General features: G+C 44.0%; 1 protein-coding gene across 1 annotated transcript in view; it reads left to right on the forward strand.

Annotated features, from left to right (window-relative positions):
• LOC115472486 (hyaluronidase-2-like) overlaps window positions 1–25,901 on the forward strand; it is a 55,699-nt gene that overhangs the window by 25,854 nt on the left and 3,944 nt on the right. Inside the window, exons 2-3 of the mRNA XM_030206777.1 lie at window positions 12,584–13,604; window positions 25,326–25,415. Coding sequence (XP_030062637.1) covers window positions 12,584–13,604; window positions 25,326–25,415 — 1,111 coding nt within the window. The remainder of the gene's footprint in view (window positions 1–12,583; window positions 13,605–25,325; window positions 25,416–25,901) is intronic.

Genomic DNA, 25,901 nt, shown 5'->3' on the forward strand with positions numbered 1-25,901 from the left:
TTTTATCCCTTAATTTGGTTTCATTTAACTCTGCCAACCAAATTGGTTGCTGCTTTGCATATGTAGTTGCATACATAGTTCTCAGTTTATATAAAATGTCCTTTGGTGTATCTTTTCCCTCCACTAATATGGCTTGTTTCTCTGAGAGAGCTTCCAAAAGCATGCACTTCACATAATAGTTTGCATTGTCCCATTCAGCCATATTTTCAGCTGTTCTGTCTTGGTCTAAGCATATATGTAATCCTTTTGCTCGAAGGAGACATATGAATCTTAGTTCCCACTGCTGATAATTAAACTCAGTTAATTTAGGCACCTTGAGAGAATAGAACAATGGTGAATTTCTTCCCTCAGCCATTTTCTTAGCCTTCTGTCTGCTGTGTGGGGGGAGAGAGAGACAGACTGAATCTTTCCTTTAAAACTTAAGAGAAAAATGTGGCCTTTTTTTCTGCCTGGTAATATTTCTCTTCTTTTTCAATTCCTGGCCCTGGGCCCATAACCCTTTTGTTGGATTATTTGTAGTAAATAATTAGCAGATTTTAGTACACACAGCTTCAGCTTTAGAAATGTTAATTTCTTTCTTCATCTCTCTCTCATTCACCCCTGAATAATTCACTGCTGAGTCACTTTAAAGTTGAAGTAACAAAACATCTGTTTACTCACAGTTTGTAGTTAGATTATAATCAGACAGGCTTATATTTACATATTACTATACATTTGTATTATCAGCTCCTTCCATGTGCTTAGATGGTAATGGATGCTCACACCACCATAGATCCTCTCAGGTTAGGAGAGATCATGAGCTCCATGTGCTCCATGTGCTGCATGTGCTGCATCTAACCCCCAACAGGAAGTTGCATAGCAGTGTGACCTCTCTAAGTAATTCACATCAGAGGTCACAGAGTAATCACAGAGAAATAATAGGTGACAGGCAATGCATGTAAAATACAATTACATTCCAACAGGCTCCAGCACACCACTGTCCACGACTGACATGCTGGTGTCCCACCATCACTGGTGCACCCACTAATCTCAGTGACACCACTGTGCACTTCTCCACCTACTGCACCCAGGGCCCTTTTACTAAGCTGCAGTAAAAAGGGGCCTATGCTCCCTTTTACTGCAGCGGGTAAAAGGCTGTCTTTTTTTATTTTAAAGAAAGAAATGGCAATGTGGTAAGTGAACCACTTACCACATTGCCATTTCAGGGGAGAGCATTTACCGCAACCCATTGAGGTGGCAGTAAGGACTCCTGTGCTAACCAGGCAGCATGCAGCACTGCCCAATTACTGCCAGGTAAGCACCAGCGCGCTGGGGGTGGGAACTAATGATGGGTTCCTGCGGTAGCCCAGTGGTAGTTATGGTATAGCGAGCAGTAAGCCTGCATTGAGCTTACTGCTGCTTAGTAAAAAGGGCCCTCCGGTGAGATCCACCACCAGCACCCAGCACTCATTCTCCCAGCACCAGCACACAGTCCTCACACAAATGGCAGCAACACAAAGCACAGTGACAAACAGAACAACAATGAGACATAGAAGACAAACAGGTAGGAAGTTTGAATGGGAGTTATTGGGGTTTGCATACAGTGAGGATTTGGTAGGGGAAGGGGGTGAGATACAGACAGTGGCGTACCGGGGCAGGGTGGTGGGGGCGGTCCACCCCGAATGCACACTGCAGGAGGGGTGCAGGGAGCAGCTGCGTGGATGTTGGCTCCGCTGGTTCCCTGCTCCCTCTGTTGTTACTTCCTGTTCCGGGGCAGAGGAAGCAGGGAACCCGGCAGAGCTGACAGCCGTGCGGCTGCTCCCAGCACCCCAGCAGGTAAGAAGAATGCACCCGGGGGGGGGAGGGGAGCTTGGAGGTGATGCGACGAGGGGGATGCTGCACCTGGGGGGTAGTGCTGCACCCGGGGAGGGGGGGGAAACGACACTGCACCCAGGGGAGTGGGGTGCGTAGCGGCGATCCGCCCTGGGTGGCAGCCGACCAAGGAACGCCACTGGATACAGAGCAAGGAATGGGTGTGCCTTGGAGGCTAGCAAGTGTGGTCAAGAACTTGAGGAAGTGAGACAGAGGAGGCAAGGCAGGAAATGTGAGGGTTCAAAGGTTCAGACAAGAGCAAAGAAACTCAGCAACTCTCCACTCCTTTTCACAAACCAACAATTCCATCTCTGCACTCTCCAACTCAGCAAAACCACAAATGGTTCCAAAGACAAGTTTGGTCTTGAGCTAGGCAGTGGCGTACCAAGGGGGGGGAGCGGTGGGGGCGGTCCGCCCCGGGTGCATGCCGCTGGGGGGTGCCACGGCGCGTGCCTGTGGGCTCCGACCTCGCTAACTTCGCTCGTTCGCTGCAGCTCCCTCTGCCCCGGAACAGGTTACTTCCTGTTCTGGGGCAGAGGGAGCTGCAGCGAACGAGCGAAGTTAGCGAAGTCGGAGCCCACAGGCGCCTGCCGCAGCCCCCCCCCCCCCCCAGCGGCGTGCACCCGGGGGGGTGTCATTTCGCCGGGGGGGAGATGTAATTTTGCAGGCAGGGGGGGGGCGCGCTGCACCCGGGGGGGGCGCATCGGCGATCCGCCCTGGGTGCAATCCAAGCTAGGAACACCACTGGAGCTAGGCACTTTTAAAACAGGTCTAAATCATAGCATTTTTCTTTCTGTCACAAGGAAATCATTTTGCTATCCGTTATCACAAAAAAACTTCTATAATGTAACACCACCTATCTCACGCCCATGACACATCCCGGAAATGCCCACTCTCAACACGTGTTTCTTTCGGCGAATATTGGACTTTACCTTTTTTTTAATGGGTTTGCATTTAAACATTTTCGTGTAAAAAACATGTCCATCCGCCCCTTATATATCAAGAATCAAATCCCACAGTCTTTGGTAATAGATGATAAACTGGAACCTAGACTATTCATTGCTACATGAACACAGAGCACCACTACATGAATAATACTGATGTATTCAATAAATCACCGTAAGCTGTTAAATAACATTTACTAATTACTAATTTTCATTGAAGAGTACCCTCAGCAGAAACCACTTTTCAAGGCAGAACATTTCTTCGCCAAGTGGTATAGCACAGGGGCGTAGCCAGACACTCAATTTTGGGTGGGCCTGGGCCCAAGATGGGTGGGCAGAACTCCACCCTATCCCACAGTGATTTGGTCTCTCCTTCTCTTGCCTGCATGCCATATGGTCTCTCAAATATCCCCCCCACCCCGAATACCTTTTAAATAGCAGATTTTCACCGGAGTGAGCAGCAACTAATACACACTGCTCATGTTGGCCCCATAGCCTTCCCTCTGATGCAACTTCCTGTTTCTGCATAGGTGGGAATACATCAGAGGGAAGGCTGTGGGGCCAGTGCACAGTATGTATCAGTCGCTGCTCAATGCAGGTAAAGATCTGCTATTTACAAGGTATGCAGGAGTGACAGTTGCTGGGAGTTTTCAGCTGATGTGGCTTAGAGATCCCTGCCTGCCAAATCATAGGTGTGCTGCTACTGGGTGGGCCTGAGCCCAAAGAGGGTGGGCCTGGGCCCACCCGAGCCCACCCTTGGATACGACCACTGGTATAGCACATCTTTCATCGGGTAACTCTTGTATTTTTTGAAAGTGCTATAAACTGTGTTGTTCGTGCTACCAAATCAAATAAAATAAATCAAACAAATGTGAACTTATCTCTGAGTAGTACTTATTCTTGTAGTGGTGCTCTGTGTTCACGTAGCAGTGAAGTCTTGGTTCCATCCGCCCCTTATGCCATTTTTTGCATGTTTTTTTTTCTTTTACGAGTTCCATGATCTTCTTGATCCGCATATTGGTACGAGTGTATTCAGTCATGAAAGTTTTAGAAGAGCTCTAAACCTCTAGTCCAGGAACAGAAAAAGCTGTTCCCGATTCTGCATGAAACAGCCCTTGTTGAATTCCTTAATTCCGTAGAAGCAAAAAGACTTGAAGGCTGACTGTGTATATTATTATTATTATTATTACAGTCTTATATCCTGCAACCACAAACCAGTTCAGTGCAGGTTACAATCAAGATATTAAAGAATTCAAGAAGATACATATCCTACTAAAAACAAAATACCTCAGAATTCAACAAGCCTTAAAAAATAAAACAATAATCATCCCCCCAAAAATATTTTCTTAAAATAAAGGTTTTCAACATCTTTCTCAATAGGCAGTGATTTTCCCATTGCCTAATAGAAGGTGGTAAAGAATTCCAATAAGTTGCAGCTTGATAAAGGAAAAGAATTCTTGAGAGGGCGAAAAGCCTTCACCTGTCTATCAGAGGGAAAAGCTGTTGGAATGTAATTGTATTTTACATGCATTGCCTGTCACCTATTATTTCTCTGTGATTACTCTGTGACCTCTGATGTGAATTACTTAGAGAGGTCACACAGCTATGTAACTTCCTGTGGGGGTTAGACACAGCAGATGCAGCACATGGAGCACATGGAGCTCATGATCTCTCCTAACCTGAGAGGATCTATGGTGGTGTGAGCATCCATTACCATCTAAGCACATGGAAGGAGCTGATAATACAAATGTATAGTAATATGTATATATAAGCCTGTCTGATTATAATCTAACTGCAAACTGTGAGTAAACAGATGTTTTGTTACTTCAACTTTAAAGTGACTCAGCAGTGAATTATTCAGGGGTGAATGAGAGAGAGATGAAGAAAGAAATTAACATTTCTAAAGCTGAAGCTGTGTGTACTAAAATCTGCTAATTATTTACTACAAATAATCCAACAAAAGGGTTATGGGCCCAGGGCCAGGAATTGAAAAAGAAGAGAAATATTACCAGGCAGAAAAAAAAGGCCACATTTTTTCTCTTAAGTTTTAAAGGAAAGATTCAGTCTGTCTCTCTCTCCCCCCACACAGCAGACAGAAGGCTAAGAAAATGGCTGAGGGAAGAAATTCACCATTTTTCTATTCTCTCAAGGTGCCTAAATTAACTGAGTTTAATTATCGGCAGTGGGAACTAAGATTCATATGTCTCCTTCGAGCAAAAAGATTAAATATATGCTTAGACCAAGACAGAACAGCTGAAAATATGGCTGAATGGGACAATGCAAACTATTATGTGAAGTGCATGCTTTTGGAAGCTCTCTCAGAGAAACAAGCCATATTAGTGGAGGGAAAAGATACACCAAAGGACATTTTATATAAACTGAGAACTATGTATGCAACTACATATGCAAAGCAGCAACCAATTTGGTTGGCAGAGTTGAATGAAACCAAATTAAGGGATAAAAGTAAATGTAATGATCACATTATGCATCTTATGTCTTCATTTCAAAAATTAGAACTTTCTGGAATTCCCATGTGTGATGCATTGAAAAGAGCATTTCTTTTTACCTCACTATCAAAGAAGTTTGATGTTTTTAGGTCTGTAAATGAGGCCATTGAAGGGCAATCTTTTGAACAGGCAACATCAAAACTAAGGCAGGAATGCATAATAAATGATTCTGAGGAGATGTGTTCTCAAAGCAAGTCAGAGAGAAATGAAACAAATTTCTTGGCAAAGAACAGAGGAAGGCGGAGCTATGGGAAAACTCCACCCAAGGGCAAGCTGATTTGCTACTCATGTGGAAAGGAGGGACATGTATCTAAATGGTGTAAGGAAACACAAAACACTCCCTCTAGCTCACCTAAGCCAATGGAACTAAAGAATTTTCAAACCAGGAAATGTATGAAGGACAAAGATAAACACAAGGGCTTTCTAATGGCAGAAAAATCTTTGACTATGGTAAATAATAATTCAAATGAAAGTACTTGGATTTTGGATTCAGGGAGCACATGCCATTTAACCAATTGTAAGGATTTCTTTCAGGAAATGTGTCCAGAGGAAGGTATTCTTAAAACTGCAAACGCAGGGACTGCTAAGATCCAAGCAAAAGGTATTGGATTCTTAAAATGCAAAGTGTCTAATGAAGTTAAAGAAATTCCTGTAAGTGATGTCTTGTATATTCCCCAAGCAGTTTGCAATATGCTTAGTGTATCTACATTAGATAAGAAGGGATTTGTGATTCATTTTGAAAACAGTAAGTGCACAATCTCTAAAAATGATGAAGTGTATGCTGAAGCTTTTATGCATAATGATGTTTATAAACTGAGCATTTCAGGTGAAGCCTCACATATGGCGCAAGTAAGGAAGAATGATGGTAAATGTAGTCTGGAAATCTGGCATCGCCGCCTGGGACATCGTGATTGTAAGGTGATCCAGGATCTTTACAGTAAGCAACTGGCCACCGGCATTCAGATAAGTGCAGATGCTGGTAAAATGGAGAAATGCATAGACTGTGTTACTCAAAAAGGTGTGAGACCCTCATTTCCTGCATACACAGGAAATAGGAGTAATAAAGTGCTGGACTTAATACACAGTGACTTATGTGGACCGTTTAATATCCCATCATTGGGAAATAACAGATTTGTGCTAATATTCTTGGATGATTTCTCTAGATATTGTGTGGCCTATTTGCTGAAAGAGAAAAGTCAAGTCACAGACATGCTGAAGAAATACGTAGCCATGGTGAGCAATAAATTTGAAAGAAAACCAAAGGTTCTTCAGACCGACAATGGTGGTGAGTTCACTTCACAAAGCATGCGCACATTTCTAGAACAAGAAGGCATTCAACATATCACAACAGTAGCTTATACACCAGAGCAAAATTCTGTTGCAGAGAGAAAATTTAGGTCAATTGTGGAAATGACCAGATGTATGCTGTCAGATAGCAATCTCCCTAAAAGACTATGGGGGGAAGCCATTCTCACAGCAGTGTACCTACAAAACAGAATGCCAACTAAAGGCGCTGAGCGCACACCACATGAGACATGGCATGGTAGGAAGCCAAACCTGTCACACATAAGAACATTTGGAAGTACAGCATATGCTCATGTACCAAAGCAAAGAAGGCATAAGCTGGATTCCACAACAGAAAGGGGCATTTTAGTTGGCTATGCTCCAGGACACAAAGGATATAGAATTTTGAATCTGAAAACTGGCATTGTTGGCATAAGACATGTTACATATTTTGATGAAAACAAAAGGGTTGATAAAGGCTGGATTATCCCAGATGAGCCTTATCATCCAGAATATGAAACTAGAACCATAATAGACATGCCAGTGTATATAAATGCCATACCAAGGCAGATGTCTGAAAGCAACTCACCTGTATCTAACGAGGAACAGGCAGAGGAAGCAGACACAGAAAGGATCATTGAAGAAGACAGTACAGTTGGAGAAGGGGAATCAATTGGAGAAGGACTCTCAGATTTTGAGGATGCGGAAAGGTCAGACCAACCTGTTGTCAGACGCTCATCCAGGGAAAACAAAGGTGTTCCACCCCCAAGACTGTCTTACCTAACAAAGTCAGCAGAAGCTCAAGAGCCCTTAACATGGGATGAGATTGAGAAAATGCCAGCAGAAGAAGCTGCTGAATGGCATAAAGCTGCACAAGAAGAAATTGATGCATTGGATAAAAATAATACTTGGATTCTTACAAAATTACCTCCTGGCAAGAAAGCTATAGGATGCAAATGGGTATTCAAGTTAAAAAGGAATGCACAAGGAAAAGTGGAAAGGTATAAAGCCAGATTAGTGGCAAAGGGATATCTTCAAAAATATGGAGAAGATTTGATGAAGTGTTTGCACCTGTAGTGAAACACACGACAATCAGAACACTTCTGAGCATTGCAGTCTCAAAAGGCATGCAAGTCAACCACATTGATGTGAAAACAGCATTTCTTCACGGAGATATAACTGAAGACTTGTACATGGAACAACCAACAGGTTTCATAAATACAAAACAAAGACAGCTAGTGTGTAAATTAAACAAAGGTCTTTATGGATTAAAGCAAAGTGCAAAATGTTGGAATGATAAATTGCATGAAATATTGACAAATTTAGGATTTAAGCAAGGTGAAGCAGATAAATGCTTGTACACTAGGTGCACAAATGGACAATATGCATACATTTTAGCTTTTGTTGATGATCTGCTCATTGCAAGCGAAAGTGAGCAAGAGTACAAGGACATTGTAAAATATTTAAACCTCAATGTTGAGATAAAAGAACTTGGTAATGTGTCATACTATCTTGGTATAGAAATTGAGAAACAAAATGATGGTTCTTATCTTCTAAGCCAGAAGCAGAAAATAAATGAGCTTATTGAAAGTTTAGGTATGCAAGATGCCCAAGTTGTAAGCACTCCCATGATCACTGATTTTCTGAAGGATGAAACAGTAAGAGAACCTTTACCAGATAACATCCAATATAGATCAGCCATAGGTAAGCTTTTATATCTAGCTACCACATACAGGGCTGATATAGCAAATGCAGTAGGAATTTTGAGCAGAAGGGTCAGCTCACCTACCAAATCAGATTGGACTGCAGTTAAAAGGATGGTAAGGTATTTAAAGGGTACCATTGATTGTAAATTAAAGATTTCAGCCAATAGTAATCCAAAACTAATATGTTACTGTGATTCAGATTGGGCAGGGGATCATTCTGATTATAAATCCACAAGTGGATATGTGTTTATGTATGGAAATGTACAAATTTCATGGGCCAGTCATAAACAAAGTATTGTGAGTTTGTCTTCTACAGAAGCTGAATACGTGGCCGTATCGGAAGCGTGCAGAGAACTGATGTGGATTGAAAAACTTTTGCTGGATTTCGGAATAGCTGAAAAGAGACCAATCCAGATAATGGAAGATAATCAGAGCTGCATCCGACTGTCACAGAATGACAAGGTTCAGTCACGCACCAAGCACATCGCAACGAAATACCACAACGTGCGAGAGTTGGCGAAAGAAGGGGTCATCAGTCTACACTATTGTCACACCAGTGAGATGACAGCTGACATCATGACCAAACCGTTACCCAGAGAACATTTTGTGAATCTGCGTATAAAGCTTGGACTTTGTATGAATAAATAATTGCATGACAGTTATGCATGAGAAGGGGTTTGTTGGAATGTAATTGTATTTTACATGCATTGCCTGTCACCTATTATTTCTCTGTGATTACTCTGTGACCTCTGATGTGAATTACTTAGAGAGGTCACACAGCTATGTAACTTCCTGTGGGGGTTAGACACAGCAGATGCAGCACATGGAGCACATGGAGCTCATGATCTCTCCTAACCTGAGAGGATCTATGGTGGTGTGAGCATCCATTACCATCTAAGCACATGGAAGGAGCTGATAATACAAATGTATAGTAATATGTATATATAAGCCTGTCTGATTATAATCTAACTGCAAACTGTGAGTAAACAGATGTTTTGTTACTTCAACTTTAAAGTGACTCAGCAGTGAATTATTCAGGGGTGAATGAGAGAGAGATGAAGAAAGAAATTAACATTTCTAAAGCTGAAGCTGTGTGTACTAAAATCTGCTAATTATTTACTACAAATAATCCAACAAAAGCAAGTGAATAACAATTTTTGTTTGCTTTAAACCATTTCCATTAAAAAACGAAACATTATTGGCAGATAAACAGGGGCATCTCCATAAAAAAAATCTTATGGACTCATCTTGAACTCTAATCTGGTCGTTATCAGTAACCAGTGTAGTTGTTTCATTAGTGGAGAAATAGGCATATTTGTGTGCCACAAAAATGACGCTTACCAATGAGATATTACTAAGCACTACCAGTCATACACAGCACTGTATGAATGTACGAGAGACACTCTCTGCTCCACAGAGTCAATGTCTTGAAGTGTTTTCATTTTGTTCAAGTTAGTGACAGAATATTTGATGATTTCGGCAGATTATCAGTATTTTCTGCTTATGATATCGGACCATTTCCTTTTGCAAACTGGGAGAACTTTTATTTTTAATGGTTCACTTGGAAATTGGAATGTTGAAATTGTGGTCATTATAAGCTGTCATCCTATTGTAATTTTGCTGTCAAGGTATATACATCTGCTTAAAAATAAGTGAGAGCAAATTAGTGGATAACAGTGGTTCTATATTCAGTTTGGGTGCAGTTGTCTAATATCCAGTAACAAACTGTGCGGGTTTTTGACTAAAGCTTACCTCGAGTTATCTGCAGCAGGGACCATTTTATTCCTATGGGCCCTGCTGCAGATAACTCGAGCTAGGTTTTAGTAAAAGACCCCCTGTGCGAACAAACACCACTGACTAAATCTGCTAATTGTATTGCATTTTACTACTACTACTACTACTATTTAGCATTTCTATAGCGCTACAAGGCGTACGCAGCGCTGCACAAACATAGAAGAAAGACAGTCCCTGCTCAAAGAGCTTACAATCTAATAGACAAAAAATAAAGTAAGCAAATCAAATCAATTAATGTGTACAGGAAGGAGGAGAGGAGGGTAGGTGGACGTGAGTGGTTACAAGTGGTTACGAGTCAAAAGCAATGTTAAAGAGGTGGGCTTTCAGGCTAGATTTAAAGGTGGCCAAGGATGGGGCAAGACGTAGGGGCTCAGGAAGATTATTCTAGGCATAGGGTGCAGCAAGACAGAAGGCGCGAAGTCTGGAGTTGGCAGTAGTGGAGAAGGGAACAGATAAGAAGGATTTATCCATGGAGCGGAGTGCACGGGAAGGGGTGTAGGGAAGGACGAGTGTGGAGAGATACTGGGGAGCAGCAGAGTGAGTACATTTATAGGTTAGTAGAAGAAGTTTGAACAGGATGCCAAAATGGATAGGGAGCCAGTGAAGCGACTTGAGGAGAGGGGTAGTATGAGTAAAGTAACCCTGGCGGAAGACAAGACAGGCAGCAGAGTTTTGAACCAATTGGAGAGGGGAGAGGTGACTAAGTGGGAGGCCAGCAAGAAGCAGATTGCAGTAGTCTAAACAAGAGGTGACAAGGGTGTGGATGAGGGTTTTGGTAGAGTGCTCGGAAAGAAAGGGGCGGATTTTACGGATGTTGTAAAGAAAGAAACGACAGGTCTTGGCGATCTGCTGGATATAGCAGAGAAGGAGAGAGAAGAGTCATAGATGACCCCAAGTTTTCGAGCTGAGGAGACAGGGAGAATGAGAGAGCCATCAACAGAAATAGAAAATGGGGGGAGTGGGGAGGTGGGTTTGGGGGGAAAAATGAGAAACTCGGTTTTGGTCATGTTTAATTTCAGGTGGCGTTGAGACATCCAGACAGCAATGTCAGACAAGCATGCTGAAACTTTGGTTTGGATGCAAGGTGAGATATCAGGGGTAGAAAGGTAGATTTGGGAGTCATCAGCATAGAGATGGTAGGAAAAGCCGTGGGATGAGATTAATGAACCAAGGGAAGAAGTGTAGATAGAAAAGAGGAGGGGACCAAGAACAGAACCCTGAAGTACGCCGACAGGCAGAGGGATAGAAGTAGAAGAGGATCCACCAGAGTGAACACTGAAGGTGCGGAGGGAGAGGTAGGAAGAGAACCAGGAAAGGACAGAGCCCTGGAATCCAAGTGAGGACAGGATATCGAGGCGTATGCTGTGATCGACAGTGTCAAAAGCAGCAGAAAGATCAAGAAGAATGAGGATGGAATAGAGACCTCTGGATTTAGCCAGTAATAGGTCATTGGAGACTTTGGTAAGCGCAGTTTCGGTTGAGTGGAGAGGGCGAAAACCAGATTGTAGTGGGTCAAGAATAGCATGTGAGGAGAGAAAATCAAGGCAGCGGTGGTGAACAGAATGTTCAAGTAATTTGGAGAGAAAAGGAAGGAGGGAGATGGGTTGGTAATTAGAGGGACAAGTAAGGTCAAGTGAAGGCTTCTTAAGGAGAGGTGTGACCACAGCATGTTTAAAGGCAGTAGGGACAGTTGCAGTGGAAAGTGAGAGGTTGAGAATGTGACAGATAAAAGGAATAAGAGCAGGTGAGATGGCATTAAGAAGGTGGGTGGGAATGGGATCAGAGGAACAGGTGGTACATTTTGAGGAAGAAAGGAGAAGTGTAGTTTCCTCTATAGTAACTTCAGGAAAGGAGGAAAAGGAATGAGGGGAAGGAGAGAGAGGGGAATGGACTAGTGCAGGGAGAGGTGGTGAGGTAGAGAATTCAAGGTTTATCTTTTGAACCTTGTCGTGAAAGAATTCATCAAGGGTCTGAGGAGATAATGAAGGGGGAGTTGGGGGAGGGGGCACCTTGAGGAGAGAGTTCAATGTGGTGAAGAGAAGTCGAGGGTTAGAGCCAAGAGAGTTTGTCAGTTGGATATAATAATCCTGTTTGGCGCGTAAAAGAGCAGATTGGAAGGAGGTCAGCATGAACTTAAAGTGTAAGAAATCAGCAAGGGCCCGAGATTTCCGCCAGAGGCATTTGGCGGAGCGGGTACAGGAACGTAGGCAGCGGATATTAGAAGTCAGCCAATGTTGGGGTATTGTACGCCTTATAGGGCGGGTCATCAAAGGTGCAAGAGTGTCTAAGGCAGAGGATAGAGTATTGTTGTAAGAAGAAACAGCCTCGTTGACAGACGTGGATGGTGCCACAGTAGAGAGGAGATTTTCAGTTTGGAGCAATGGTATTGAATGAATGCTGACTCAACCCACTTAAATGTCCTTACATAGAATGATCACTGATTTCAGTATGAGAGAAACGGTCAGATCAAGTAACTTTTTGTATACTTTTGTTTTAGGGGGAGTGATCCTAATGCCCAAAGCCCAACATCAGGAGCCAGAAATGGAAATGAAGAGAAGCCAGTGAGGGTAAATGAATTAAGCTCCAGGATATGCTATCAGCAATCATGCCACCTATTTCTTTCATTTGTGTTGCTTCTGGGGAATGGCTTGACGAACAGGTGCTATGGATTAAAGCCATCCCTTCCCACCATTGTCCCAGACCAGCCTTTTGTGGTGGTTTGGAACGCTCCAACTCTTAGATGTGAAAGAGCATATAAAATATACCTGAATCTGAATGCTTATTCCATTTCCTACAATAAAGATGAGAACGTTATGGGGGAAATCATCACCCTCTTTTACCATTACCAGCTGGGCTACTATCCATATTATAGGGAAGAAGATCCTGTCCAAGGAGGTTTGCCCCAGAACATCAGTGTTCAGAGACATCTTAACAGAGTGGCTGTCGATATTAAAAGATACATACCACGGCCGTTCTCGGGCTTGGGTGTGATTGACTGGGAAGCATGGAGACCCCTGTGGTCAAGGAACTGGGGCAAGAAGGACATTTATCGGCGGAAGTCTGTGAAGCTGGTGAGGAAGGTTCATCCTTGCCGTGGAGAATTCTATGTAACTGAGAAGGCCAAGGTGGAATTTGAGACTGCTGCCAAAGAAATAATGTCAAGGACCATAGAACTGGCCCGGATCAAGCACCCTGATGGGAAATGGGGTTATTACCTGTTTCCAGACTGTTATAATTATGACTACCAGAGTAATTTTCATGGCTTTACTGGGGAGTGCTCTAACATTGAAATTGAGCGCAACAACGAATTGCATTGGCTTTGGGAGGAGAGCGATGCCCTTTACCCATCCATCTATATTGAGGAAGTACTGAAGTCCTCAAACCAGGCAAAGAAGTTTGTGAAGGGCAAGGTGCTCGAGGCTTTCAGAATAGCACAAATGACCTCTTCTATGCATTTCTTGCCAGTGTATGCATATGCACGGCCTTTCTACACCCACACCTTTAAGCCCTTAACTCTGGTAAGAAGAAACCCCTTTATCCCTGTGCATGGGGAAATTTGAAAGCTATTTACATGCTCTTTTAAATTGCTGCGGCAATCAGCTACATTTTAAATAAGCATCCTCGGAGGCATTTCCTTTACAGTACACAATAATGGCTTGTTCCTGCCTAAGGATATAACCTTTGGATAAGTAGAGATTATCAATATCAAGTAGCTTTATATGGGTTGGGGCTGGCTCTAGGCTAATCAGCACCCATTAAAAAAAAAAGTTGCTGCCCCATTTCCATGATGAAAAGAAACTTTACAGGTTGTGGCACAGTGCTCCCGCTTTTAGTGGCAGTAGCTCTGGCATAGAATCTTTCCTTCCAGAATCATAACTAGAAACAAGGACGGGCCTCTCTGTTTCTCTCTCACCTCCCAGTCTGTCACTGATGCTAGCTTTCTAAATGTGTTCCTCCTGCCATGAGTGGGAAAGCGCGGGGTACAAATGTAATCATTTCTAATTTCCTGCAAAACTGGTCTCTCCCATTCAGTTCAAAAATCAGGCAATTTGAACCACACAGTGCTCCATACATCCTCCTAAAGCACTGCAGGGTTCAAGCCACTTATTTGAGGTTTGCAACCGCGTGGGGAACAGCACCAGTAGAAAGACCCTATTAGATATGTAGGCTGTAGTGGTGGAGGGAATTAAAGCCATTCTTCAAGGCCCCAGCCCTTTTGTGGTGACACATATGACCAAGTGACATTACGCTGTCATGTTTTTCTCTCCCTTATACCACTACAGCAGGCAAAACCTGGTGCACCGCTTACCGCATGACAGCCTGTGCAGTTGCACATCCAAATATGGCCTATTTCAGAGGACATGGAAGCTTAAATCGTGAGAAAGAAAATCACAGCTCATATTAAATTCAGAATGCTGATGTTAGTTCTCAGCCTTTGTCAGTTGGGGCATCATCCAATGAATCAATCTTAAGGAACCCAATGCCAAATAATATCTAAATAGCAGGTATCCAAACTCAAAGACCTCAGCAGTGACTCTTTTCAAACAGGGACATAGCCCTGGGGCTCACTGGTATCAACATCGGTCCATCCAATCCCCCTTATTAATTCTAATGCTTTTTAGTACAGTCAATTTTTAGTGCTCTTAATAATTAAATATTAAAATCTGCTTAGCTTATTTTCAAACAATGTGCTGAACCATTTAATGTGAGGGGTCTTAAATGGTTCAGCACATTGTTTGAAAATAAGCTAGGTAAATTTTAATATTAAGATCAAATTGATTGTATTAAAAACTTTAGAATTAATAAGGGGGATTAGGTGGACTGATGATGTGAAGAGTCACTGCCAAGGTGGCTTATTAGCTCTTCCCCTCTGAGCCAGATTCGGTATAACATAACACTGGAATCGGTCTTTTCTTATCTTGGATCTCGACTCTGGAATTCTCTCCAAATGCACCTACGCTTTGAGGAGTCTTTTCCTGAATTCAAAATGGCAACTAAAACATGGCTGTTTCAGTTAGCATTTCCCTCTGATTGTATCAGGGCCACCGAGAGACAGAGCCGGGCCCAGGGCAGGGCTGGCACAGCCGCCGTGCCCCTACTCGGGAAACACACAGCTGCTGATGCCAGCACTCGCTCATTCACTCACTCAAGCCACCCACGCCCTTACCTTCCTGCATCAGTGCGTCCAATAACCCAGTCCCGGCACACAGGAACAGGAGAGAGACAGACCCTGGTGCCGGGCCCCCCTTGGAGGCCGGGCCCGTGGAATTTTACCCCCCCCCCCCCCCCCCCTTGGCGGCCCTGGATTGTATAACCTAAACGGAACCTTCTCATCTCCTTTCCCTCTGCCTCCTCCTTTCCCTTTTTCTCTCTTGTAAGCCCTATGTTTTCATAATAATCTATTCTAATTTGTAAACCACTGTGTTTTGCCTTTTTTTTGCTTTAAAAAGTGGTATATCAAGTGCTCAAAGATTTATATATTTTATTTGTTTATTGGGATTTATTAACTACTTTTATGAAGAGATTCACCAAAGGCAGTGTACAGCAGGTCCAGTTTAACATAAAACTTAAAATTTTGTTACCATCGTAACAATAGTAAAATAATCTAATATAAACATAAATACAATAAATGAGATAAACTTGGAAATATGATGTCAGTACAATACAAACAATACCATAATAGACAGCATGGAAGAATATTCAAATAACAGATATAATATGATGTCAGCATAATACCAATGAAACACCTTATAAGCAAGCAATAGAACATTCAGATAACATAGATATGATGTTAGTCCAGGTAGAGAGTGAGTGTATAGTCAGTCACCACATGTATTAAAGGCTTATGAGAAGAGCTAGGCTTCCACCTGCTTCCTGAAGTAGAGGTAGTTTCGAGTTAGATGTAGCCCCTCTGGGAGTAAATTCCAGAGCAAGGGGCTGAGAAGGCTCGTTGGCAGGGATCACAATTTCTTTTGGTGAGTGTACAGATAGCGATACTACTTGAAAGGACCTTAAAGGTCTCAAAAGTGTGTAGAGCCAACATATTCTTAAGTACTCTGGACCATTTTGTCTGAGGACCTTGAAAATCACAGAGTTTTAAATGTAGCCCTGTAAGGTACTGGGAGCCAGAGTACTTTTTGCAGGAAGGTTGTGATGTGGTCATGCCACTGGCAGCCTTCTAGCAGTTGTGCTACAGCATTCTGAATTAGTTGGAGCTGATGCAAGCTCTTTTTGGTTTGATCAGTGTACAGGGAATTACAGTAATCTAGTTGTGACATTATCATGGACCACTGTAGTCAAACTCATATTTTCAATATTTTTAGAGAGATTCATAGTTGCCGAAGGCGATAGAAACAATTTTTAAAGCTGGTTTGAACTTGCAGGATCAGAGTGAGTGATGAGTCCAGCAGTATCCCAAGACTCCTGAACTGTGATTTCAGGGGGGAGTTCATACTTCCCAAAAGGTATTTTGAAGTCAGGTACTTGTCCACTTGTGTTAGGTACCCACAGAATCTCTGTTTTGCTTGGGCTCAGGCAAACTTTGTTGTTTTTTGCCCATTCCTGAGTTGTGGTTAGACGGGCAATCAGGTTACTCAAAGCTGTGGATAGACCCAGTGGCGTACCTAGGGTAGTTGACACCCGGGGCCGGTCATTTTTAACACCCCCCCCCCCCCCCCCCCCAAATCCAGTACTAGGCATGCCGAGAATACAAAACACTCAGGACCTATAGAGCAATTCTACCATACCATAAGCAGTCATTTCTACGAGTCACACAAGGAAAAGGAAAGCATCTTAAACACTACAGTGAGCACTAGAACATCAATTCACCTATTGTAAAACGAAACCAGACAGAATAGTACAGATCGTAGATCCTGCACAGTCAATGCCAACTGAAAGCCATGTCTTTTTCACACACACAGATACACCCTAATCCACTATAGGATAAGTAATCATAAACTTTCTATTTAGACAAAAATTAAACTGAACTCCCAATGCCAGACTCTGCATACAATGCAACACCACAGAAACAGAAACTGTCCCCTAGTACTGTGCAAAATATAAAGACAGCAGATGTAAATTTGAAAAAAAAACCTAACAAGTACCAATCACCACTTTACAAATTAACAAATAGAAATAAAACAAATATAGAAAGTAAAATAATACCATTTTATTGGACTAATACATTTAGCTTTCAGAGGCCAAAACCTCCGTCCTCGGGTCAGTACAGTATAGTGCTGTTACAGTATCCTATCCTGACCTGAGGAAGGGGATTTTGTTCTCCGAAAGTTAGTCAAAATGTATTAAAATTAGTCCAGTAAAAAGATTACCTTATTTACATGTTCTATTATAAACATTTAACACATCTACAATACTTTATCCTAAAGCAAAAAAATAAAAAAATATATTTTATTTACAGTTTGTTGTCTCTGGTTTCTGCTTTCCTCATCTTCTTTTCACCATCTTCTTTCCATCCAGCATCTGTCTTCACTCTCTCTCTCTCTCTCTCTGCCATCCAGTGTCTGCCCTCTCTGCCGTCCCTTCCATCCACTGCCTGCCCTTTCTCTCTGCCCCTTCAATCCACCATTTGCCCTCCCTCTCCCATCCATCCAGGGTCTGCCCTCCCTCTCGCTCCCCCTTCCATCTAGGATCTGTCCCCTCTCTCTCTCTGCCCCTTTTTTCAGCCCCCTTCTCCCCTCTGAACACCCCCACCCCAGTCCCCTTCTCCCCTCCTCCTGTCTGAGACCCCCACCCCAGTCCCCTTCTCTCCTCTGAACACCCCCACCCCAGTCCCCTTCTCCCCTCCCCTTCTCCCCTCTGAGATCCCCATCCCAGTCCCCTTCTCCCCTCCCCTGTCTGAGATCCCCACCCCAGTCCCCTTCTCCCCTCTGAACACCCCCACCCCAGTCCCCTTCTCCCCTCCCCTGTCTGAGATCCCCACCCCAGTCCCCTTCTCCCCTCTGAACACCCCCACCCCAGTCCCCTTCTCCCCTCCCCCGTCTGAGACCCCGACCCCAGTCCCCTTCTCCCCACCCCAGTCCCCTTCTCCCCTCTGAACACCCCCACCCCAGTCCCCTTCTCCCCTCCCCTTCCCCCATCTGAGACCCCCACCCCAGTCCCCTTCTCCCCACCCGTCCCCTTCTCCCCTCTGAACACCCCCACCCCAGTCCCCTTCTCCCCTCCCCTGTCTGAGACCCCCACCCCAGTCCCCTTCTCCCCTCTGAACGCCCCCACCCGAGTCCCTTTTGCCCGTCTCCTTCCCCACCTCAGTCCCGTTAAAACTGGCGAAGCAGCGTCGCAGGCAGCGTCGCAGGCAGCGCCTCGTGCCCTGCTTGTAAAAAAAAATCAAATCTCCTTCCTTCTCCTCGTCTTGACGTCGACTCGGGCCTTCCAATCAAATTGATTGGAAGGCCTGAGTCGACGTCAAGATGAGGAGGAGAAGGAGGAAGGAGATTTGATTTTTTTTTTTACAAGCAGGGCATGAGGCGCTGCCTGCGACGCTGCTTCACCGGTTTTTTAAATGTGCGGCGCCGCGGGAACGGCCACGGGAGGCGGAGGGAGCGGAGCACCCCCCACCCACTGGCACCCGGGGCGGACCGCCCCTACCGCCCCCCCCCCCTTGGTACGCCACTGGATAGACCTGGTTTAATGGGTGCATAAGTATTGACATACTGGGACAGACTGAAGGTCCATCAAGCCCAGTATCCTGTTTCCAACAGTGTCCAATCCAGGTTACAAGTACCTGGTAAGATCCCAAAACAGTACAATACATTTTATGCTGCTTTTCCTAGAAATAAACAGTTGATTTTCCCCCAGTCCATTTTAATAATGGCTTATGAACTTTTCTTTTAGGAAGCTATCCAAACCTTTTTTTAAACCCCACTAAGCTAACTGCTTTCACCATATTCTCTGACAACAAATTCCAGAGTTTAATTACACGTTGAGTGAATAAATATTTTTTCCGACTCATTTTAAATTTACTGCTTTGTAGCCAGTGGCGTTCCTTGCCTGGATGGCACCCGGGGCGGAGCGCCGATGCGCACCCCCCCCACTAAATTACACTTTCCCCCCCTCCGGCGAAATGACACCCCCCCCCCCCGGGTGCTCGCCGCTGGGGGGGGGTGCCGAGGCGCGCGCCTGTCCGAGTTCGCTAAACTTCTTTGCACGTTCGCTGCAGCTTCCTCTACCCCAGAACAGGAAGTAACCTGCTCCGGGGCAGAGGGAGCTGCAGCGAACAAGCAAAGAAGTTTAGCGAACTCGGAGCAGGCGCGCGCCGCGGCACCCCCCAACGGCGTGCACCCGGGGCGGACCGCTCCCCCCTTGGTACGCCACTGTTTGTAGCTTCATTGCATGCCCCCTAGTCCTAGTATTTTTGGAAAGAGTAAACAAGCGATTCACGTTTACCCATTCCATTCCACTCATTATTTTATAGACCTCTATCATACCTCCACTCAGCCATCTTTTCTCCAAGCTGAAGAGCCCTAGCCACTTTAGCCTTTCATCAAAGGGAAGTTGTCCCACCCCTTTTATCATTTTTGTCACCCTTCTCTGCACCTTTTCTAATTCCACTATATCTTTTTCGAGATGCGATGTCCAGAATTGCACACAATATTTGAGGTGCGGTCGCACTATGGAGTGATGCAAAGGTATTATAGCGTCCTCATTTTTGTTTTCCATTCCTTTCCTAATAATAGCTAACATTCTATTTGCTTTCTTAGCCGCCACCGCACACTGAGAAGAGGGTTTCAACATATCATCAACAATGACACCTAGATCCCTTTCCTGGTCGGTGAGTCCTAATGTAGAACCTTGCATCATGTAACTATAGTTCGGGTTTCTGTTTCCCACATGCATCACTTTGCACTTGCTCACGTTAAAAGTGATCTGCCATTTGGATGCCCAGTCTCCCAGTCTCGTAAGGTCTTCTTGTAATTTTTCACAAACCTTTCGCAATTTAACAACTTTGAATAAATTTGTGTCATCAGCAAATTTAATTACCTCACTAGTTACTCCCATCTCTAGATCATTTATAAATATGTTAAAAAGTAACGGTCGCAGCGCAGACCTCTGGGGAAACCCACTATCTACCCTTCTCCATTGAGAATACTTACCATTTAACCCTACTCTCTGTTTTCTATCTTTTATCCAGTTTTTAATCCATAATAGAACACTACCTCCTATCCCATGACTCTCCAATTTCCTCTGAGGTCTTTCATGAGGTACTTTGTCAAATGCCTTTTGAAAATCTGGATGCACAATACCAACCGGCTCACCTGTATCCACATGTCTATTCGCCCTTCAAAGAAATGTAGTAGATTGGTGAGGCAAAATTTCCCTTCACTAAATCTATGTTGGCTTTGAATGTCTCATTAATCCATGCTTTTGAATATGCTCTATAATTTTTTTCTTTATAATAGTTTCTACCATTTTGCCCGGTGCCGAAGTCAGACTCACCGGTCTATAATTTCCCGGATCACCTATGGAACCTTTTTAAAAAATCTGTGTTACGTTGGCCACCCCCCAATCTTCCGGTACCATGATTGAGATTTTAAAGATAAATTACATATTACTAACAATAGTTCAGCAAGTTCATTTTTCAATTCTGTCGATACTCTGGGATGAATACCATCCTGTCCAATTGATTTCCTATTCTTCAGTTTGTGAAATTTCACCATTACATCCTCCAGGTTTATAGAAATTTCATTCAGTTTCTCTGACTCATCAACTTTGAATACCATTTCTGGCACCGGTATCTCTCCCAAATCTTCCTTGGTGAAGACCGAAACAAAGAATTCATTTAATCTCTCTGCTATGGCTTTGTCTTCGCTGAGTGCCCCTTTCACCTAGCGGTCCAACTAATTATTTTGCCAGCTTTTTGCTTTTAATATACCTAAAAAAGTTTTTACTTGCAGGCTTATTTTCGAAAGAGAAGGGCGCCCATCTTCTGACACAAATCGGGAGATGGGCGTCCTTCTCTCAGGGTTGCCCAAATTGGCATAATCGAAAGCCGATTTTGGGCATCCTCAACTGCTTCCCATCGCGGGGACGACCAAAGTTCACGGGGGCGTTTCTGCACCGTAACGAAGTCTGGATTGGGGCGTGATTAAGAGATGGGCATCCTCGGCTGATAATGGAAAAAAGAAGGGCGTCCCTGATGAGCACTTGGCCGACTTTACTTGGTCCATTTGTTTTCACGACCAAGCCTCAAAAAGGTGTCTGAACTGACCAGATGACCACCGGAGGGAATTGGGGATGACCTCCCCTTATTCCTCCCGTGGTCACCAACCCCCTCCCACCCTAAAAAAAAAACTTAAAATTTTTTTTTGCCAGCCTCAAATGTCATACCCAGCTCCCTGACAGCAGTATATAGGTCCATGGAGCAGTTTTAGTGGGTGCAGTGCACTTCAGCCAGGCAGACCCAGGCCCATCCCCCCTACCTGTTACACTTGTGGTGGTAAATGGGAGCCCTTCAAAACCCACTGTACCCACATGTAGGTGCCCCCCTTCACCCCTTAGAGCTATGGTAGCTTTGTACAGTTGTGGGGTGTGGGTTTTGGAGGGGTTGAGGGGCTCAGCACCCAAGGTAAGGGAGCTGTGCACCTAGGAGCAATTTGTGAAGTCCACTGCAGTGCCCCCTAGGGTGCCCAGTTGTTGTCCTGGCATGTCAGGGTGACAAGTGCACTACGAATGCTGGCTCCTCCCATGACCAAATCTCTTGGATTTGGTAGTTTCTGAGTTGGGCATCCTCGCTTTCCATTATCGCCGAAAACCAGGGACGACCATCTCTAAGACGGACCTAAGGACGACCATCTCTAAGGTCGACCTAAATGTTGGGATTTGGTCGTCCCCAACCGTATTATCGAAACAAAAGATGGACGCTCATCTTGGTTTGATAATACGGGTTTCCCCACCCCTTCCCCAGGATGTCCTTAGAGATGGGCACCCTTAGAGATGGTCGTCCCCATTCAATTATGCCCCTCTATGCGTTTTTGCCTTCAAAATAAAAAAAAAAGAAGATTTTTTTTTTCTAAGTTTCTCTTTGCCTTCCTTATAAGTGCTTTGCATTTCACTTGCCATTCTTTATTCTGTTTCTTATTATTTTCAGTTGGATTTCTTCCATGTTCTTAAAGAGTTTCTTGTAGCTCTAATAGCTTCCTTCACCTCACTTTTTAACCATGCTGGCTGTCATTTGGTCTTTCTTCCTACTTTTTTAATACATGGAATATATTTGGCCTGGGCTTTCAAGATGGTATTTTTGAACAGCATCCATGGCTGATGTACATTTTTGACCTTCGCAGCTGCTCTAAGTTTTTTTTCATCGTTCTTCTCATTTTATCATAGTCTCCTTTTGAAAGTTAAATGCTAACGTATTGCATTTCCTGTGTGTACTTACTCCGGAGCTTATATCAAATCTGTTCATGTTATGATCTATGTTATCAAGCGGCCCTAGCACCATTACCTCCTACACCAGATCATTCACTTCACTAAGGACTAGGTAAGGGATTTGGAATATATACACTACTTCCCTATGCTGGCAGATGTAGGAGAACTGGCTGAAATCTTGGGAATTAAATGCTATTTTTCATCTTACCCTCCCCTCACCCAGTCTAGCATTTCTTCTCTCGTTCTTCCCCTCCCCCCTAATCCAACATCTCTCCTCTTGTGCTTCCCCCTCCCCCAAGTCTAGCTACTCTAGTCTCATGTGTCCCCTATCCCACCCAGTCTAGCATATCTCCTCTCCTCTTCCCCTCCCCCACCCAGTCTAGCATCTCTCTTCTTACTCTTCCCCTACAGTAAAGAATTTCTTCTCCCATGTAGCCCAGAACATTGACGACATTATTTTATTCTGGCGGGGCCCGATGAGCGAATTGAGGATGTTCATTGAGTACCTCAATACGGTGGATGCTCACATCAAATTCACTTCTAGAATCAGTAGTGCTGAGCTTGAGTTCTTGGATATCAAAATTATTAAATCCGATGATGGAGGATTTACTACTACTATTTATCGTAAGCCTACTGACCAGAATACCCTATTGCATTTTCTGAGTTTTCATCATAGCACTCTCAAACGGGGTATTCCGGTCGGTCAGCTGTTGCAATTACGTCGATTATGCTCCTCCAGGAAACAAGCTGGCAAAATGATTGATAGATTTGTGGCCCAGGGGTACCCTAGGGGGATCCTCAAAAGAGCTTGTAAAAGGGCCCTATATGCTCATCGCTCTTGGCTCTTGTCACCTAGGCAAAAGGCTCCTCACAGTTCCCTGGCATGTGTCATACCTTATTCCCAAAATGCTTTGACCATTTGTTCTATTATTCATAAACATTGGCAGGTTCTCTCAGTTCACCCCGAGTTTAGTGAGCGCCCTAACTTGGCATACAGGCGACAGGCAAATTTGGGTGAGTTACTTAAGAGATCTAGTAGGAATGATGGTATGGGCAGGCACGCTCCTTGTGGTAGGTGCGTGTACTGCCAGTACTAGTGGGATACGTCTGTGGTCCCCATCCCCCATTCTAATAGACAGTTCAGTTTAAGACATCAGACCTCTTGTTGTAGTGAACGGGTCATCTATTGTATTGTATGTCCTTGTGAGTTATACTATATAGGGCATACTAAAAGACAGCTTAAAATAGGTTGGCTGAGCATATCAGCAACCTACGACATAATAAGCAAGAAAATCCTTTGGTAGCCCATTGGACTCAGTGCAATCATTCTATAGATCAGTTACGGTGTGTGGTATTAGTACACTTACCACTGTCAAATAGGGGTGGTGATGTCAGTGCTAATCTGTTAGCAATAGAACGATACATTTTTTTTGTGGAGGACGGTGGCCCCCAACGGCCTCAATTTAGAGGTTGAATGGGTATAGTGGTGTATCCCTTTAAGTGAGTGAGGGTGGAGTTATCTTGTTGGGTGTTTAAATTTCGCTTTGTGCGCCGTGCCCAGCAGCTCACTGGTGGCGGTCAGTGGCCCGCTCTAGAAGGAGTTCCAGTCTGGCGTGTAGCCGTTTATTTTGAAAATGTAAGTGTTAAGTGATGTAAAACGTATAGTTTAGTGATAGCATTGGTGGTTACAATGATGATATTATCATAATGTTTTAGATGTGGCGGTGGTTCCTCCTGAGGAAGATTTTTGAAATGCGGTCCGGCATTGGGGAACCGGCATGAGCAGGAGACAACTCCGTTGATTAGTGGACTAATCACCGAGCACATAGCACCTGCATAATCTGAGTAGAAGACAGGTTGGACTTTGTGAGGATTAACAACTAAGTCGCCCCACATTCGGAGGTGAATAAGTTGGTTTCAACCAGGAGGAATCCAGCAGCTAGCACGAATTCATGCGGTGACTAGATTGAACAAGCGGAACGCTTGACGCTAATGGAAGATTATTACATCTATGTCATATTATATCTGTGCTAAATGCTGGGATATGTAATAAGGTCCAGAGTTGATTCTATGTGTATTTATATACTGTAAACTTTATATGTAGGTATATGCAGTGCAAAGTGAATGGTTGGGATGAATGAGTGTTTTAGTTAGTTAGTAGTGCCAGCTTTTTAATGATAAGGCAATAATAAATGTTTTTGAAATTTGACAGTGTACTGGAGTCGTTATGGAATAGCATTTAATAGTTGTGACTCTGGGAGGTTATAGTTATCCCCTAATTTATTATATTGCTTTATGAGCAGTGCCAGACAGAGACTGCATTAAAAGTCCATCACATTTCACAGAAGCACTGTAAAATCAAGCTCTTGGTTACATCGATCTTCAGGAATTTTTTGTACAAAAATGTTTTTAATTTTTTGCAAAAGCTTCCATAGGTTATGTGTCTTGTATCCTTTGGCAGTGCATTCCACCATCTGGCAGTGTTAAATGGGAAGTTTGTGGTGTGGGCTGCTTTGTAGGTCACTCCTTGAGATCTTCTGACAATATCACCCCAAGGTTCCTCTCTTACTTTGTACATTTCAGACTCTCGCCCTCTATCACATGCAGTTCCTTTGGATTTCTACCCCCCCCCCCCCCCCCCCCAAGTTCATCACTCTGCTCTTTTTTGCTTTAAATGTTAACTGCCAACCATTCTTCTAACTTTTGTAGATCACTTCTCATGTTGTCTGTTCCTTTGAGGGCGACCACTCTGTTTCAAATCTGTCATCTCATTCACATTTGAGAAGCAAGAAGGGGGTGGGGGGAGGGGGAGGTGGCCAGCATGCTGCTATCATAGCTGTTATCCTTTTCACTTGCAGACGGACCTAATATACACCATTGGACAAGCAGCTGCACTGGGAGTTCAAGGGATTGTTGTCTGGGGAAATGTGGATTATTCTAAAAACGAGGTAAAATAAAACTTTGAAATATCTTGTACCCCAGGGTCTTTCTCTGAGCCTCTACTATTTTACCCCAAAGACCTCCTCCTTTCTCCTCTACAGCTTTGAGCAGTCTGGCCCAGTGACATAGCCAAGGGTGGGCCCGGGTGGGCCCAGGCCCACCCACTTTGGGCTCAGGCCCACCCAGTAGCAGCACACTTATGAAGTGTCTGGCAGGGATCCTGAAGCCCCACCAGCTGAAAATTCCCAACAACTGTCCTTCCTGCATACCAGCCTTCCCTCTAATGTATTCCTGCCTATGCGGAAACAGGAAGTTGCATCAGAGGGAAGGCTGTTGGGCCAACATGAGCAGTGTGTATTAGTTGCTGCTTGCTGCCAGTGAAAATCTCTATTTAAAAGGTATGGGGGGAGGGGTATGTTTGAGAGACCATATGGCATGCAGGCAAGAGAAAGAGAGACCAAATCACTTATGGGACAGGGTGGAGTTTTTCTGCC

This window comes from Microcaecilia unicolor, chromosome 6 (genome assembly GCF_901765095.1).
Source record: "Microcaecilia unicolor chromosome 6, aMicUni1.1, whole genome shotgun sequence".
Taxonomy (NCBI): domain Eukaryota; kingdom Metazoa; phylum Chordata; class Amphibia; order Gymnophiona; family Siphonopidae; genus Microcaecilia; species Microcaecilia unicolor.